General features: G+C 54.7%; 2 protein-coding genes across 2 annotated transcripts in view; both read left to right on the forward strand.

The window, feature by feature from the left end:
- CTDNEP1 (CTD nuclear envelope phosphatase 1) overlaps window positions 1-6550 on the forward strand; it is a 14696-nt gene extending 8146 nt beyond the window's left edge. The window contains exons 2-6 of the mRNA XM_066588681.1: window positions 228-299; window positions 373-489; window positions 920-1031; window positions 6180-6264; window positions 6336-6550. Of these exons, the coding sequence (XP_066444778.1) occupies window positions 228-299; window positions 373-489; window positions 920-1031; window positions 6180-6264; window positions 6336-6396 (447 nt within the window). The 3' untranslated portion in view covers window positions 6397-6550. The remainder of the gene's footprint in view (window positions 1-227; window positions 300-372; window positions 490-919; window positions 1032-6179; window positions 6265-6335) is intronic.
- A 40-nt stretch (window positions 6551-6590) lies between these two features.
- On the forward strand, window positions 6591-9652 carry LOC136594661 (uncharacterized). Its single transcript, XM_066588683.1, is given in 4 exon segments — window positions 6591-6596; window positions 8154-9007; window positions 9009-9034; window positions 9120-9652. Coding segments are annotated over 4 exon segments (1419 nt in total).
- The last annotated feature ends 9568 nt before the right edge of the window (window positions 9653-19220 follow it).

Below are 19220 nucleotides of genomic sequence, written 5' to 3' on the forward strand. Positions count from 1 at the left end.
TGACCGGACCGGCTCTGTCCCAGACCAGGTGAAGAGGAAGGTGCTGGTCCTGGACTTGGATGAGACCGTGATCCAGCTCTCACCACTGATGGAGTATTACGGCCGACGGTCCGTCCGGGCACCCCCCCTGATTTATACTGAAGGTGAGTGTTGTGCCGCCTAGCGCCCCTGCCACAGGCCCGCTCCGCAACTATGCACGTACTCAACCCGCCTTCTCTTCTCCATAGGTCGTTATAGATAAACACCCGGTCAGATTCTTTGTACATAAACGGCCGCACGTCGACTTCTTCCTGGAAGTGGTGAGTAATGAGCCATCAGCCAATATGGCGGCTGCTTCCCCTCCCCCGCACTGATGGTGATGTCTTCCGACAGGTCAGTCAGTGGTACGAGCTGGTGGTCTTCACGGCCAGCATGGAGATCTACGGATCCGCCGTGGCCGATAAACTGGACAACAACAGAGGCGTCCTGAGGAGGCGCTTCTACCGACAGGTGAGCCACAGCGCCCCCGCCTACAGTGGAGAGTCGCCGACCTTGCAGGGGGGGTCTTCTCCCCTGGGACCCCACAAGTCTGACCACCTCGTTTCTCATCACTTAAAGGGATTGTCCTATAACAAGTATCCCCCCTTCACAGGGTGCTGGTCAGGGGGGTCCTGAGGTCCCTAAATGACAGGACCCCCGACCAGTGGAGACCTCGGCAGTCAGGGGGGGGGGGGGGGGGGGGGTACTGCTGTGGTCAGTGATTGGCTGCAGCAGTCACATGTCCTGCTCAGCAGAAATTAAGCAGCACAGAGTGGTGGTGAAGTAATTTTAAGCTGTGGGAAGACCCCATTAAGCTGGTCCTTCCCCCTCGGTGCTGTATGACTGTGAGCGCAGCAGTCCCCTGGTGGTGAGGAGTGGTAACTGCTCTGTCTCTCCTCAGCACTGCACTCTGGAACTGGGCAGTTATATTAAAGACCTCTCCGTGGTGCACAGCGACCTCTCCAGTGTGGTCATCCTGGACAACTCTCCGGGAGCCTACCGAAGTCATCCAGGTACTGCTACCCACTGAGCCAACTTCTCTTGCTTCGTCACACCTTCTGCTACACACTAAGCCCACCCGTTCTCACAGGCCTCTTCCTACCCACTGAGACCTCTCCAACGTCTCATTGTGTACTACTACCCACTGAGCCAGCCCCTGTTCGCTAATGCCCCTTCATACCCACTGAGCTCTCTCAGATGTCTCGCTGTGTACTGCTACACCCTGAGCGCACCCTTGCTCTTACATACCTCTTCCTACCCACTGAGTCTTCTCAGATGTCTCACTGTGTACTGTTACCTCCTGAGACCACCCCTGTCCTCACATGCTTCTTCCTACCCACTGAGCCCTCTCAGATGTATAATTGTGACCTACTACCTCTTGAGCCAGCCCCTGTTCTCACATGCCGCCTCCTTCCCACTGAGCCCTCTCAGATGTTTCATTGTATACTGCTTCCCCCCTGAGCCCACCCTGTTCTCACAGGCATCTTTCTACCCACTGAGCCTTCTCAGATGTCTCATTGTGTACTACTACCCACTGAGCATGCCCCTGTTCCTACATGCCTCTTCCTACCCACTGAGCCCTCTCAGATGTCTCATTGTGTACTGCTTACCCCCTAAGCCCACCCCTGTTCTCACATGCTTCTTCCTACCCACTGAGGCTTCTAAGATGTCTCATTGTGTACTACTACCTCCTGAGCCCATCCCTGTTCTTGCATACCTCTTCCTACCTACTGAGCCTTCTCAATGTCTCATTGTGTACTACTGCCCACTGAGCCTGCCCCTGTTCGCACATGCCCTTCCTACCCACTGAGCTCTCTCTGATGTCTCACTGTGTACTGCTACACACTGAACCCACCCCTGTTCTCACATGCTTCTTCCTACCCACTGAGCACTCTCAGATGTATAATTGTGTACTACGATCTCTTGACCTGCACCTGTTCTCACATACCTCTTCCTACCCACTGAGCCCTCTAAGATGTATAATTGTGTACTACTGTCTTTTGAGCCATCCCCTATTCTCACTTGCCTCTTCCTAGCCACTGAGCCTTCTCAGATGTCTCATTGTGTACTGCTTCCCCCCTGAGCCAGCCCCTGTTCTCACAGGCCTCTTTCTACCCACTGAGCCTTCTCAGATGTCTCACTGTGTACTGCTACCTCCTGAGCCTACCTGTTCTCACAGGCCTCTTACTACCTACTACGCCCTCTCCGATGTCTTATTGTGTACTACTACCCCCTGAGCCTTCCCTGTTCTTGCGTGCCTCCTCCTACCCACTGAGCCTTCTCTGATGTGTCATTGTGTACTGCTACCTCCTGAGCCCGCCCCTGTTCTTGCATGCCGCCTCCTACCCACTGAGCCTTCTCTGATGTCTCATTGTGTACTGCTACCTCCTGAGCCGTCCCCTGTTATTGCATGCCTCTTCCTACCCACTGAGCCTTCTCTGATGTCTCATTGTGTACTGCTCCCCCCCCCTGAGCCCACCCCTGTTCTCACATGCCTCTTCCTACCCACTGAGCCTTCTCTGATGTCTCATTGTGTACTGCTTCCCCCCTGAGCCCACCCCTGTTCTCACATGCTTCCTCCTACCCACTGAGCCTTCTCTGATGTCTCATTGTGTACTGCTTCCCCCCTGAGCCCACCCCTGTTCTCACATGCCTCCTCCTACCCACTGAGCCTTCTTTGATGTCTCATTGTGTACTGCTTCCCCCCTGAGCCCACCCCTGTTCTCACATGCCTCCTCCTACCCACTGAGCCTTCTCTGATGTCTCATTGTGTACTGCTCCCCCCCCCCCTGAGCCCACCCCGGTTCTCACATGCCTCTTCCTACCCACTGAGCCTTCTCTGATGTCTTATTGTGTACTGCTACCTCCTGAGCCCACCCTGTTCTCACATGCCTCTTCCTACCCACTGAGCCTTCTCTGATGTCTTATTGTGTACTGCTTCCCCCCTGAGCCCACCCCTGTTCTCACATGCCTCTTCCTACCCACTGAGCTTTCTCTGATGCCTCGTTGTGTACTGCTTCCCCCCTGAGCCCGCCCCTGTTCTCACATGCCTCCTCCTACCCACTGAGCCTTCTCTGATGTCTCATTGTGTACTGCTCCCCCCCCCCTGAGCCCACCCCGGTTCTCACATGCCTCTTCCTACCCACTGAGCCTTCTTTGATGTCTCATTGTGTACTGCTTCCCCCCTGAGCCCACCCCTGTTCTCACATGCCTCCTCCTACCCACTGAGCCTTCTCTGATGTCTCATTGTGTACTGCTCCCCCCCCCCTGAGCCCACCCCGGTTCTCACATGCCTCTTCCTACCCACTGAGCCTTCTCTGATGTCTTATTGTGTACTGCTACCTCCTGAGCCCGCCCCTGTTCTTGCATGCCTCCTCCTACCCACTGAGCCTTCTCTGATGTCTCATTGTGTACTGCTACCTCCTGAGCCGGCCCCTGTTATTGCATGCCTCTTCCTACCCACTGAGCCTTCTCTGATGTCTCATTGTGTACTGCTCCCCCCCCCCCTGAGCCCACCCCGGTTCTCACATGCCTCTTTCTACCCACTGAGCCTTCTCTGATGTCTCATTGTGTACTGCTTCCCCCCCTGAGCCCACCCCTGTTCTCACGTCTCTTCCTACCCACTGAGCCTTCTCTGATGTCTCATTGTGTACTGCTTCCCCCCTGAGCCCACCCCTGTTCTCACATGCCTCCTCCTACCCACTGAGCCTTCTTTGATGTCTCATTGTGTACTGCTTCCCCCCTGAGCCCACCCCTGTTCTCACATGCCTCCTCCTACCCACTGAGCCTTCTCTGATGTCTCATTGTGTACTGCTTCCCCCCTGAGCCCACCCGTTCTCACATGCCTCTTCCTACCCACTGAGCCCTCTACGATGTCTCATTGTGTACTGCTACCTCCTGAGCCCACCCCTGTTCTCACATGCCTCTTCGTACTCACTGAGCCTTCTCTGATGTCTCATTGTGTACTGCTTCCCCCCTGAGCCCACCCCTGTTCTCACATGCTTCCTCCTACCCACTGAGCCTTCTCTGATGTCTCATTGTGTACTGCTTCCCCCCTGAGCCCACCCCTGTTCTCACATGCCTCCTCCTACCCACTGAGCCTTCTCTGATGTCTCATTGTGTACTGCTTCCCCCCTGAGCCCACCCCTGTTCTCACACGCCTCTTCCTACCCACTGAGCCTTCTCTGATGTCTCATTGTGTACTGCTACCTCCTGAGCCCACCCTATTCTCACATGCCTCTTCCTACCCACTGAGCCTTCTCTGATGTCTTATTGTGTACTGCTTCCCCCCTGAGCCCACCCCTGTTCTCACATGCCGCTTCCTACCCACTGAGCTTTCTCTGATGCCTCGTTGTGTACTGCTTCCCCCCTGAGCCCGCCCCTGTTCTCGCATGCCCCTTCCTACCCACTGAGCCTTCTCTGATGTCTCATTGTGTACTGCTACCTCCTGAGCCCGCCCCTGTTCTTGCGTGCCTCCTCCTACCCACTGAGCCTTCTCTGATGTCTCATTGTGTACTGCTCCCCCCCCCCCTGAGCCCACCCGTTCTCACATGCCTCTTCCTACCCACTGAGCCTACTCTGATGTCTCATTGTGTACTGCTACCTCCTGAGCCCGCCCCTGTTCTTGCATGCCTCCTCCTACCCACTGAGCCTTCTCTGATGTCTCATTGTGTACTGCTTCCCTCCCCTGAGCCCACCCCTGTTCTCACATGCCTCTTCCTACCCACTGAGCCTTCTGATGTCTCATTGTGTACTGCTACCTCCTGAGCCCGCCCCTGTTCTTGCATGCCTCCTCCTACCCACTGAGCCTTCTCTGATGTCTCATTGTGTACTGCTACCTCCTGAGCCGGCCCCTGTTATTGCATGCCTCTTCCTACCCACTGAGCCTTCTCTGATGTCTCATTGTGTACTGCTCCCCCCCCCCCTGAGCCCATCCCTGTTCTCACATGCCTCTTCCTACCCACTGAGCTTTCTCTGATGCCTCGTTGTGTACTGCTTCCCCCCTGAGCCCGCCCCTGTTCTTGCATGCCTCTTCCTACCCACTGAGCCTTCTCTGATGTCTCATTGTGTACTGCTACCTCCTGAGCCCGCCCCTGTTTTTGCGTGCCTCCTCCTACCCACTGAGCCTTCTCTGATGTCTCACTGTGTACTGCTACCTCCTGAGCCGGCCCCTGTTATTGCATGCCTCTTCCTACCCACTGAGCCTTCTCTGTCTCATTGTGTACTGCTCCCCCCCCCCCCCTGAGCCCACCCCTGTTCTCACATGCCTCTTCATACCCACTGAGCCTTCTCTGATGTCTCATTGTGTACTGCTACCCCCCCCCCTGAGCCCACCCCTGTTCTCGCATGCCTCCTCCTACCCACTGAGCCTTCTCTGATGTCTCATTGTGTACTGCTTCCCCCCTGAGCCCACCCCTGTTCTCACATGCCTCTTCGTACTCACTGAGCCTTCTCTGATGTCTCATTGTGTACTGCTTCCCCCCCTGAGCCCACCCCTGTTCTCACATGCTTCCTCCTACCCACTGAGCCTTCTCTGATGTCTCATTGTGTACTGCTTCCCCCCTGAGCCCTCCCCTGTTCTCACATGCCTCCTCCTACCCACTGAGCCTTCTCTGATGTCTCATTGTGTACGGCTTCCCCCCTGAGCCCACCCCTGTTCTCACATGCCTCTTCCTACCCACTGAGCCCTCTCCGATGTCTCATTGTGTACTGCTACCTCCTGAGCCCACCCCTGTTCTCACATGCCTCTTCGTACTCACTGAGCCTTCTCTGATGTCTCATTGTGTACTGCTACCCCCTGAGCCCACCCCTGTAATTGCATGCCTCTTCCTACCCACTGAGCCTTCTCTGTCTCATTGTGTACTGCTACCCCCTGAGCCCACCCCTGTTCTCACATGCCTCCTCCTACCCACTGAGCCTTCTCTGATGTCTCATTGTGTACTGCTACCCCCTGAGCCCACCCCTGTTCTCACATGCCTCCTGCTATGCACGGAGCTTTCCTCTGACAGTGCATACTGCTACCCACAGAGTCCACTTCTATTGTTACGCTATGACTCCTGCTACCCACTGAGCCCCCCTCAGTTGTCTCGCTGTCCCCTGAGCCCGCCCCCCTGGTCTGATCCCGCCCCTTCTATCAGTTGTAACTAACATCTCTCCCGTAGATAATGCAATTCCGATCAAGTCCTGGTTCAGTGATCCCAGCGACACGGCTCTGCTAAACCTGCTCCCCATGCTGGACGCCCTGCGGTAGGTGGGCTGTGATCTCGGGGGGCCCCGGGGGCCACCAGTTGGCGATCTGACTCTGTTCTCTCTTGCAGGTTCACGGCTGATGTCCGCTCAGTCCTGAGTCGGAATCTCCACCAGCACAGACTGTGGTGACGACGCGCCCCCGTGCCCCCCACCCAGATGCAGACAGACTGGACTGACTCAATACCCCCACCCCTTTTTTTCAGGGGCGGTGCGCACGTGGGGACACCCGGGGGGCCGGTTTTTAATTGTAGACTTTTTCTTGTATAAAGAGAATTATTTGAAATCTTCTGTGTGGTGGATGTTGTGAGTCCTCCGGGGGGTCGATGCCGGTAAGTAACCGCCGCTGCCCACTTACCCCACTGGAGGAGGATGCCCCAACCATACCACCCGCCGCCAGCATTGGCAATGCTTTTTGTGGCACACCTTGGTGTTGGCCTGTGCCAACATTGTAACATTAGGTTATGCCCCGCCTATCCTGCGATGGGGGTGTGGCTAGTGGGGAGGCAGGCGTGGCTATCCAGGACAAACGCAGCTCTCACTGAGCGTAGACTTCAGTGACTGGGCCGAGATGGGCGTATAAAACGGAAAGCCGAACCGCTGCCTCTACCGGGCGGACATGAGAGTAAGACTAACCTGCGCCACTCTAGGGAAAGTGCATCGCCTTCCAACGCGGCGCGGGAGGGCGCCGAGAGTCCCAGCCGCGCCCTGTGAGCAGCATCCCTCGGTCTTATTAGGTGTGCTTGTTCTACATTCCGTTACCTTTATTTTTGGGGGTAGGGAGCCCTTTTTGATCACTCTTCTATATAAATGGGGGAGAGGCTGGCCCTCCTGGACAACCAGTAACCTGGTGGTGGCATCTCCTGGCTCTAAGCTGCGCCCTTCTCCATTAACAGTCTATAGTAAATGTGCGGTCGTCATTCCCGTATACGCAGAACGTCACGCAGGCCGGCCCCTTCCTCCCAGCCATGGACCACTACCCCTATCTACCAGCCCCTTCCTCCCAGCCAAGGAGCACTACCCCTATCTACCAGCCGCCTTCCTCCCAGCCAAGGAGCACTACCCCTATCTACCAGCCGCCTTCCTCCCAGCCAAGGAGCACTACCCCTATCTACCAGCCACCTTCCTCCCAGCCAAGGAGCACTACCCCTATCTACCAGCCGCCTTCCTCCCAGCCAAGGAGCACTACCCCTATCTACCAGCCGCCTTCCTCCCAGCCAAGGAGCACTACCCCTATCTACCAGCCCCCTTCCTCCCAGCCAAGGAGCACTACCCCTATCTACCAGCCCCCTTCCTCCCAGCCAAGGAGCACTACCCCTATCTACCAGCCCCCTTCCTCCCAGCCAAGGAGCACTACCCCTATCTACCAGCCGCCTTCCTCCCAGCCAAGGAGCACTACCCCTATCTACCAGCCGCCTTCCTCCCAGCCAAGGAGCACTACCCCTATCTACCAGCCGCCTTCCTCCCAGCCAAGGAGCACTACCCCTATCTACCAGCCGCCTTCCTCCCAGCCAAGGAGCACTACCCCTATCTACCAGCCGCCTTCCTCCCAGCCAAGGAGCACTACCCCTATCTACCAGCCGCCTTCCTCCCAGCCAAGGAGCACTACCCCTATCTACCAGCCGCCTTCCTCCCAGCCAAGGAGCACTACCCCTATCTACCAGCCGCCTTCCTCCCAGCCAAGGAGCACTACCCCTATCTACCAGCCGCCTTCCTCCCAGCCAAGGAGCACTACCCCTATCTACCAGCCGCCTTCCTCCCAGCCAAGGAGCACTACCCCTATCTACCAGCCGCCTTCCTCCCAGCCAAGGAGCACTACCCCTATCTACCAGCCGCCTTCCTCCCAGCCAAGGAGCACTACCCCTATCTACCAGCCGCCTTCCTCCCAGCCAAGGAGCACTACCCCTATCTACCAGCCGCCTTCCTCCCAGCCAAGGAGCACTACCCCTATCTACCAGCCGCCTTCCTCCCAGCCAAGGAGCACTACCCCTATCTACCAGCCGCCTTCCTCCCAGCCAAGGAGCACTACCCCTATCTACCAGCCGCCTTCCTCCCAGCCAAGGAGCACTACCCCTATCTACCAGCCGCCTTCCTCCCAGCCAAGGAGCACTACCCCTATCTACCAGCCGCCTTCCTCCCAGCCAAGGAGCACTACCCCTATCTACCAGCCGCCTTCCTCCCAGCCAAGGAGCACTACCCCTATCTACCAGCCGCCTTCCTCCCAGCCAAGGAGCACTACCCCTATCTACCAGCCGCCTTCCTCCCAGCCAAGGAGCACTACCCCTATCTACCAGCCGCCTTCCTCCCAGCCAAGGAGCACTACCCCTATCTACCAGCCGCCTTCCTCCCAGCCAAGGAGCACTACCCCTATCTACCAGCCGCCTTCCTCCCAGCCAAGGAGCACTACCCCTATCTACCAGCCGCCTTCCTCCCAGCCAAGGAGCACTACCCCTATCTACCAGCCGCCTTCCTCCCAGCCAAGGAGCACTACCCCTATCTACCAGCCGCCTTCCTCCCAGCCAAGGAGCACTACCCCTATCTACCAGCCGCCTTCCTCCCAGCCAAGGAGCACTACCCCTATCTACCAGCCGCCTTCCTCCCAGCCAAGGAGCACTACCCCTATCTACCAGCCGCCTTCCTCCCAGCCAAGGAGCACTACCCCTATCTACCAGCCGCCTTCCTCCCAGCCAAGGAGCACTACCCCTATCTACCAGCCGCCTTCCTCCCAGCCAAGGAGCACTACCCCTATCTACCAGCCGCCTTCCTCCCAGCCAAGGAGCACTACCCCTATCTACCAGCCGCCTTCCTCCCAGCCAAGGAGCACTACCCCTATCTACCAGCCGCCTTCCTCCCAGCCAAGGAGCACTACCCCTATCTACCAGCCGCCTTCCTCCCAGCCAAGGAGCACTACCCCTATCTACCAGCCGCCTTCCTCCCAGCCAAGGAGCACTACCCCTATCTACCAGCCGCCTTCCTCCCAGCCAAGGAGCACTACCCCTATCTACCAGCCGCCTTCCTCCCAGCCAAGGAGCACTACCCCTATCTACCAGCCGCCTTCCTCCCAGCCAAGGAGCACTACCCCTATCTACCAGCCGCCTTCCTCCCAGCCAAGGAGCACTACCCCTATCTACCAGCCGCCTTCCTCCCAGCCAAGGAGCACTACCCCTATCTACCAGCCGCCTTCCTCCCAGCCGCCTTCCTCCCAGCCGCCTTCCTCCCAGCCGCCTTCCTCCCAGCCGCCTTCCTCCCAGCCGCCTTCCTCCCAGCCGCCTTCCTCCCAGCCGCCTTCCTCCCAGCCAAGGAGCACTACCCCTATCTACCAGCCGCCTTCCTCCCTGTCTGTGCCTCTCGCAGGCCGGCCATACTGCCCACAACGGTTAGCGCGTAAACAACTGCGATGCAACGGGCCGGATGGGTAATGGCTGCAACTGGTGCAGGAGGCGAAAAATATGGCTTCTCTCACACGGTCAGCGGCCTCCGGCTGCTGCTACACATGCAGGAGAAGCTATGCTGAGGTCAGTATCCGCTCGGCCCCTCCTCAAGTACTAGAATAAAGTAAGGGCCACCAATGCAGATGGCAGACCTTACAGGGAACATCAACTTACAGTCTATGAAGAAAGAGGGAAGGGTGTGGACAAAATAGTCTGAGGAGGAAATAGGGGGACACAAGAGCTTACAGTCTATGGGGAGGGAATAGGGGAGACACAAGAGCTTACAGTCTATGAGGAGGGAATAGGGGAGACACAAGAGCTTACAGTCTATGGGGAGGGAATAGGGGGGACACAAAAGCTTGCAGTCTATGGGGAGAGAATAGGGGGGACACGAGCTTACAGTCTATGGGGAGGGAATAGGGGGGCACAAGAGCTTACAGTCTATGGGGAGGGAATAGGGGGGCACAAGAGCTTACAGTCTATGGGGAGGGAATAGGGGGGCACAAGAGCTTACAGTCTATGGGGAGGGAATAGGGGGGATACAAGAGCTTACAGTCTATGAGGAGGAAATAGGGGGGACACAAGAGCTTACTGTCTATGAGGAGGAAATAGGGGGGACACAAGAGCTTACAGTCTATAGGGAGGGAATAGGGGGGGACACAAGAGCTTACAGTCTAGGGGGAGGGAATAGGGGGACACAAGAGCTTACAGTCTATGAGGAGGGAATAGGGGGACACGAGCTTACAGTCTATGAGGAGGGAATAGGGGGGACACAAGAGCTTACAGTCTATGGGGAGGGAATAGGGGGGACACAAGAGCTTACAGTCTATGAGGAGGAAATAGGGGGAACACAAGAGCTTACAGTCTATGAGGAGGGAATAGGAGAGACACAAGAGCTTACAGTCTATGGGGAGGGAATAGGGGACACACAAGAGCTTACAGTCTATGGGGAGGCAATAGAGGGGACACGAGCTTACAGTCTATGGGGAGGGAATAGGGGGGATACAAGAGCTTACAGTCTATGGGGAGGGAATAGGGGGACACAAGAGCTTACAGTCTATGAGGGGGGAATAGGGGGGATACAAGAGCTTACAGTCTATGAGGAGGAAGTAGGGAGGACACAAGAGCTTACAGTCTATGAGGAGGGAATAGGGGGACACAAGAGCTTACAGTCTATGAGGGGGGAATAGGGGGGAACACAAGAGCTTACAGTCTATGGGGAGGGAATAGGGGACACACAAGAGCTTACAATCTATGGGGAGGCAATAGGGGGGACACAAGAGCTTACAGTCTATGGGGAGGGAATAGGGGGGCACAAGAGCTTACAGTCTATGGGGAGGGAATAGGGGGGCACAAGAGCTTACAATCTATGGGGAGGGAATAGGGGGGACACAAGAGCTTACAGTCTATAGGGGAGGAAATAGGGGGGACACAAGAGCTTACAGTCTATGGGGAGGGAATAGGGGGGACACAAGAGCTTACAGTCTATGAGGAGGAAATAGGGGGGACACAAGAGCTTACAGTCTATGGGGAGGGAATAGGGGGGATACAAGAGCTTACAGTCTATGAGGAGGGAATAGGAGGGACACAAGAGCTTACAGTCTATGAGGGGGAAATAGGGGGGACACAAGAGCTTACAGTCTATGGGAAGGAATAGGGGGGATACAAGAGCTTACAGTCTATGGGGAGGAAATAGGGGGACACAAGAGCTTACAGTCTATGGGGAAGGAATAGGGGGGACACAAGAGCTTGCAGTCTATGAGGGGGAAATAGGGGGGACACAAGAGCTTACAGTCTATGGGGAAGGAATAGGGGGGACACAAGAGCTTACAGTCTATGGGGAGGGAAAAGGGGGACACAAGAGCTTACAGTCTATGGGGAGGGAAAAGGGGGACACTAGAGCTTACAGTCTATGGGGAGGGAATAGGGGGGGACACAAGAGCTTACAGTCTATGAGGAGGGAATAGGGGGGACACAAGAGCTTACAGTCTATGAGGAGGAAATAGGGGGACACAAGAGCTTACAGTCTATGTGGAGGAAATAGGGGGGACACAAGAGCTTACAGTCTATGAGGAGGAAATAGGGGGACACAAGAGCTTACAGTCTATGAGGAGGGAATAGGGGGGACACAAGAGCTTACAGTCTATGAGGAGGGAATAGGGGGGACACAAGAGCTTACAGTCTATGAGGAGGGAATAGGGGGACACAAGAGCTACAGTCTATGAGGAGGAACACAAGAGCTTACAGTCTATGGGGAGGGAATAGGGGGGACACGAGCTTACAGTCTGAGGAGGGAATAGGAGGGACACAGGAGCTTACAGTCTATGGGGAAGAAATAGGGGGAACACAAGAGCTTACAGTCTATGAGGAGGGAATAGGGGGGACACAAGAGCTTACAGTCTATGGGGAGGGAACAGGGGGACACAAAAGCTTACAGTCTATGGGGAGGGAATAGGGGGGACACAAGAGCTTACAGTCTATGGGGAGGAAATAGGGGGAACACAAGAGCTTACAGTCTATGAGGAGGGAATAGGGGGACACAAAAGCTTACAGTCTATGGAGAGGGAATAGGGGGGACACAAGAGCTTACAGTCTATGGGGAGGGAATAGGGGGGACACGAGCTTACAGTCTATGGGGAGGGAATAGGGGGGGCACAAGAGCTTACAGTCTATGAGGAGGGAATAGGAGGGACACGAGCTTACAGTCTGAGGAGGGAATAGGGGGGACACAAGAGCTTACAGTCTATGAGGAGGGAATAGGGGGGACACAAGAGCTTACAGTCTATGAGGGGGAAATAGGGGGACACAAGAGCTTACAGTCTATGAGGAGGGAATAGGGGACACAAGAGCTTACAGTCTATGAGGAGGGAATAGGAGGGACACGAGCTTACAGTCTATGGGGAAGGAAAAGGGGGACACAAGAGCTTACAGTCTGGGGAGGGAAAAGGGGGACACAAGAGCTTACAGTCTATGGGGAGGGAATAGGGGGGACACAAGAGCTTACAGTCTATGAGGAGGGAATAGGGGGACACAAGAGCTTACAGTCTATGAGGAGAGAATAGGGGGGACACAAGAGCTTACAGTCTATGGGGAGGGAATAGGGGGGACACAAGAGCTTACAGTCTATGGGGAGGGAATAGGGGGGACACAAGAGCTTACAGTTTATGGGGAGGGAATAGGGGGGACACAAGAGCTTACAGTTTATGAGGAGGGAATAGGGGGGACACAAGAGCTTATAGTCTATGGGGAGGGAATAGGGGGGACACAAGAGCTTACAGTCTATGAGGAGGGAATAGGGGGGACACAAGAGCTTACAGTCTATGAGGAGGGAATAGGAGGGACACAAGAGCTTACAGTCTATGGGGAGGGAATAGGGGGGACACAAGAGCTTACAGTCTATGAGGAGGAAATAGGGGGGACACAAGAGCTTACAGTCTATGAGGAGGAAATAGGGGGGACACAAGAGCTTACAGTCTATGAGGAGGGAATAGGGGGGACACAAGAGCTTACAGTCTATGGGGAGGGAATAGGGGGGACACGAGCTTACAGTCTATGGGGAGGGAATAGGAGGACACAAAAGCTTACAGTCTATGGGGAGGGAATAGGGGGGACACAAGAGCTTACAGTCCATGAGGAGGGAATAGGGGGGACACGAGCTTACAGTGTATGGGGAGGGAATAGGGGGACACAAAAGCTTACAGTCTATGGGGAGGGAATAGGGGGGACACAAGAGCTTACAGTCTATGGGGAGGAAATAGGGGGAACACAAGAGCTTACAGTCTATGAGGAGGGAATAGGGGGACACAAAAGCTTACAGTCTATGAGGAGGGAATAGGGGGGCACAAGAGCTTACAGTCTATGGGGAGGGAATAGGGGGGATACAAGAGCTTACAGTCTGGGGAGGGAATAGGGGGGCACAAGAGCTTACAGTCTATGGGGAGGGAATAGGGGGACACAAGAGCTTACAGTCTATGAGGAGGGAATAGGGGGGCACAAGAGCTTACAGTCTATGGGGAGGGAATAGGGGGGACACAAGAGCTTACAGTCTATGAGGAGGAAATAGGGGGGACACAAGAGCTTACTGTCTATGAGGAGGGAATAGGGGGGCACAAGAGCTTACAGTCTATGGGGAGGGAATAGGGGGGCACAAGAGCTTAATGTCTATGGAGAGGGAATAGGGGGGCACAAGAGCTTACAGTCTATGGGGAGGGAATAGGGGGGATACAAGAGCTTACAGTCTATGGGGAGGGAATAGGGGGGCACAAGAGCTTACAGTCTATGGTGAGGGAATAGGGGGGACAAAAGAGCTTACAGTCTATGAGGAGGAAATAGGGGGGACACAAGAGCTTACAGTCTATAGGGAGGGAATATGGGGGACACAAGAGCTTACAGTCTATGGGGAGGAAATAGGGGGAACACAAGAGCTTACAGTCTATGAGGAGGGAATAGGGGAGACACAAGAGCTTACAGTCTATGGGGAGGGAATAGGAGGGACACAAGAGCTTACAGTCTATGAGGAGGAAATAGGGGGGACACAAGAGCTTACAGTCTATGAGGAGGGAATAGGGGGGACACAAGAGCTTACAGTCTATGAGGAGGGAATAGGGGGGACACAAGAGCTTACAGTCTATGGGGAGGGAATAGGAGGGACACAGAGCTTACAGTCTATGGGGAGGGAATAGGGGGACACAAGAGCTTACAGTCTATGAGGAGGGAATAGGGGGACACAAGAGCTTACAGTCTATGAGGAGGGAATAGGGGGGACACAAGAGCTTACAGTCTATGGGGAGGGAATAGGAGGGACACAAGAGCTTACAGTCTATGGGGAGGGAATAGGGGGACACAAGAGCTTACAGTCTATGAGGAGGGAATAGGGGGGACACGAGCTTTCAGTCTATGGGGAGGGAATAGGGGACACACAAGAGCTTACAGTCTATGGGGAGGCAATAGGGGGGACACGAGCTTACAGTCTATGGGGAGGGAATAGGGGGGCACAAGAGCTTACAGTCTATGGGGAGGGAATAGGGGGGCACAAGAGCTTACAATCTATGGGGAGGGAATAGGGGGGATACAACAGCTTACAGTCTATGAGGAGGAAGTAGGGAGGACACAAGAGCTTACAGTCTATGAGGAGGGAATAGGGGGGCACAAGAGCTTACAGTCTATGGGGAGGGAATAGGGGGGCACAAGAGCTTACAGTCTATGAGGAGGAAGTAGGGAGGACACAAGAGCTTACAGTCTATGGGGAGGGAATAGGGGGGCACAAGAGCTTACAGTCTATGGGGAGGGAATAGGGGGGCACAAGAGCTTACAGTCTATGAGGGGGGAATAGGGGGGACACAAGCTTACAGTATGGGGAGGGAATAGGGGGGACACAAGAGCTTACAGTCTATGGGGAGGGAATAGGGGGGATACAAGAGCTTACAGTCTATGGGGAGGGAATAGGGGGGCAGAAGAGCTTACAGTCTATGGAGAGGGAATAGGGGGGCACAAGAGCTTACAGTCTATGGGGAGGGAATAGGGGGGATACAAGAGCTTACAGTCTATGAGGAGGAAATAGGGGGGACACAAGAGCTTACAGTCTATGAGGAGGAAATAGGGGGGCACAAGAGCTTACAGTCTATGGGGAGGGAATAGGGGGACAAAAGAGCTTACAGTCTATGAGGAGGGAATAGGGGGGACAAAAGAGCTTACAGTCTATGAGGAGGAAATAGGGGGGACACAAGAGCTTACAGTCTATGGGGAGGAAATAGGGGGGCACAAGAGCTTACAGTCTATGGGGAGGGAATAGGGGGGCACAAGAGCTTACAATCTATGGGGAGGGAATAGGGGGGATACAAGAGCTTACAGTCTATGAGGAGGAAGTAGGGAGGACACAAGAGCTTACAGTCTATGAGGAGGGAATAGGGGGGCACAAGAGCTTACAGTCTATGGGGAGGGAATAGGGGGGCACAAGAGCTTACAGTCTATGAGGAGGAAGTAGGGAGGACACAAGAGCTTACAGTCTATGGGGAGGGAATAGGGGGGCACAAGAGCTTACAGTCTATGAGGAGGGAATAGGGGGGACACAAGAGCTTACAGTCTATGGGGAGGGAATAGGGGGGCACAAGAGCTTACAGTCTATGGGGAGGGAATAGGGGGGCACAAGAGCTTACAGTCTATGAGGGGGGAATAGGGGGGACACAAGCTTACAGTATGGGGAGGGAATAGGGGGGACACAAGAGCTTACAGTCTATGGGGAGGGAATAGGGGGGATACAAGAGCTTACAGTCTATGGAGAGGGAATAGGGGGGCACAAGAGCTTACAGTCTATGGGGAGGGAATAGGGGGGATACAAGAGCTTACAGTCTGAGGAGGAAATAGGGGGGACACAAGAGCTTACAGTCTATGAGGAGGAAATAGGGGGGAAACGAGCTTACAGTCTATGAGGAGGAAATAGGGGGGAAACGAGCTTACAGTCTATGAGGAGGGAATAGGGGGGACAAAAGAGCTTACAGTCTATGAGGAGGAAATAGGGGGGACACAAGAGCTTACAGTCTATGGGGAGGAAATAGGGGGGACACAAGAGCTTACAGTCTATGAGGAGGGAATAGGGGGGACACAAGAGCTTACAGTCTATGGGGAGGGAATAGGGGGGACACAAGAGCTTACAGTCTATAGGGAGGGAATAGGGGGGACACAAGAGCTTACAGTCTATGGGGAGGGAATAGGGGGGCACAAGAGCTTGCAGTCTATGGGGAGGGAATAGGGGGGACACGAGCTTACAGTCTGAGGAGGGAATAGGGGGACACAAGAGCTTACAGTCTATGGGGAGGAAATAGGGAGAACACAAGAGCTTACAGTCTATGGGGAGGGAATAGGGGGGATACAAGAGCTTACAGTCTATGAGGAGGGAATAGGGGGGGGGGCAAAAGAGCTTACAGTCTGAGGAGGGAATAGGAGGGACACAAGAGCTTACAGTCTATGGGGAGGAAATAGGGGGAACACAAGAGCTTACAGTCTATGAGGAGGGAATAGGGGGGATACAAGAGCTTACAGTCTATGGGGAGGGAATAGGGGGGCACAAGAGCTTACAGTCTATGGGGAGGGAATAGGGGGCACAAGAGCTTACAGTCTATGGGGAGGGAATAGGGGGGCACAAGAGCTTACAGTCTATGGGGTGGGAATAGGGGGGATACAAGAGCTTACAGTCTACGAGGAGGAAGTAGGGAGGACACAAGAGCTTACAGTCTATGAGGAGGGAATAGGGGGGCACAAGAGCTTACAGTCTATGGGGAGGGAATAGGGGGGCACAAGAGCTTACAGTCTATGGGGAGGGAATAGGGGGCACAAGAGCTTACAGTCTATGGGCAGGGAATAGGGGGGATACAAGAGCTTACAGTCTATGGGGAGGGAATAGGGGGGACACGAGCTTACAGTCTATAGGGAGGGAATAGGGGGGACACGAGCTTACAGTCTATGAGGAGGGAATAGGGGGGGCACAAGAGCTTACAGTCTATGAGGAGGGAATAGGGGGGCACAAGAGCTTACAGTCTATGGGGAGGGAATAGGGGGGACACAAGAGCTTACAGTCTATGAGGAGGAAATAGGGGGGACAAAAGAGCTTACAGTCTATGAGGAGGAAATAGGGGGGACACGAGCTTACAGTCTATGGGGAGGGAATAGGGGGGACACAAGAGCTTACAGTCTATGAGGAGGGAATAGGGGGGACACAAGAGCTTACAGTCTATGAGGAGGAAATAGGGGGGACACAGGAGCTTACAGTCTATGAGGAGGAAATAGGGGACACAAGAGCTTACAGTCTATGAGGAGGGAATAGGGGGACACAGGAGCTTACAGTCTATAGGGAGGGAATAGGGGGACACAAGAGCTTACAGTCTATGAGGAGGGAATAGGGGGGACACAAGAGCTTACAGTCTATGGGAAGGAAATAGGGGGGACACGAGCTTACAGTCTATGAGGAGGGAATAGGGGGACACAAGAGCATACAGTCTATGAGGAGGGAATAGGGGGGATACGAGCTTACAGTCTATGGGGAGGAAATAGGGGGACACAAGAGCTTACAGTCTATAGGGGAGGAAATAGGGGGACACAAGAGCTAACAGTCTATAGGGGAGGAAATGGGGACACAAGAGCTTACAGTCTATAGGGGAGGAAATGGGGACACAAGCTTACAGTCTATGGGGAGGGAATAGGGGGGACACGAGCTTACAGTCTATGGGGAGGCAATAGGGGGGACACGAGCTTACAGTCTATGGGGAGGGAATAGGGGGGACACAAGAGCTTACAGTCTATGGGGAGGGAATAGGGGGGACACAAGAGCTTACAGTCTATGGGGAGGAAATAGGGGGAACAGAAGAGCTTACAGTCTATGGGGAGGGAATAGGGGGGACACAAGAGCTTACAGTCTATGGGGAGGCAATAGGGGGGACACGAGCTTACAGTCTATGGGGAGGGAATAGGGGGGACACAAGAGCTTACAGTCTATGAGGAGGGAATAGGGGGGCACAAGAGCTTACAGTCTATGGGGAGGGAATAGGGGGGATACAAGAGCTTACAGTCTATGGGGAGGGAATAGGGGGGCACAAGAGCTTACAGTCTATGGGGAGGGAATAGGGGGGATACAAGAGCTTACAGTCTATGAGGAGGAAGTAGGGAGGACACAAGAGCTTACAGTCTATAGGGGAGGAAATGGGGACACGAGCTTACAGTCTATGAGGATGGAATAGGAGGGGCACAAGAGCTTACAGTCTATGGGGAGGGAATAGGGGGACACAAGAGCTTACAGTCAATGGGGAGGGAATAGGGTGGGACACAAGAGCTTACAGTCTATGAGGAGGGAATAGGGGAGACAAGAGCTTACAGTCTATGAGGAGTGAATAGGGGGGACACAAGAGCTTACTGTCTATGGGGAGGGAATAGGTGACACAAGAGCTTACAGTCTATGGGGAGGAAATAGGGGACACAAGAGCTTACAGTCTATGAGGAGGGAATAGGGGGGATACAAGAGCTTACAGTCTATGGGGAGGGAATAGGGGGGCACAAGAGCTTACAGTCTATGGGGAGGGAATAGGGGGGATACAAGAGCTTACAGTCTATGAGGAGGAAGTAGGGAGGACACAAGAGCTTACAGTCTATAGGGGAGGAAATGGGGACACGAGCTTACAGTCTATGAGGATGGAATAGGAGGGGCACAAGAGCTTACAGTCTATTGGGAGGGAATAGGGGGACACAAGAGCTTACAGTCAATGGGGAGGGAATAGGGGGGACACAAGAGCTTACAGTCTATGAGGAGGGAATAGGGGGGACACAAGAGCTTACTGTCTATGGGGAGGGAATAGGTGACACAAGAGCTGACAGTCTATGGGGTGGGAATAGGGGGACACAAGAGCTTACAGTCTATGAGGAGGAAATAGGGGGGACACAAGAGCTTACAGTCTATGGGGAGGGAATAGGGGACACAAGAGCTTACAGTCTATGGGGAGGGAATAGGGGACACAAGAGCTTACAGTCTATAGGGGAGGA

The sequence above is a fragment of the Eleutherodactylus coqui genome, unplaced genomic scaffold (assembly GCF_035609145.1).
Source record: "Eleutherodactylus coqui strain aEleCoq1 unplaced genomic scaffold, aEleCoq1.hap1 HAP1_SCAFFOLD_158, whole genome shotgun sequence".
NCBI classification, from domain to species: Eukaryota; Metazoa; Chordata; class Amphibia; order Anura; family Eleutherodactylidae; genus Eleutherodactylus; species Eleutherodactylus coqui.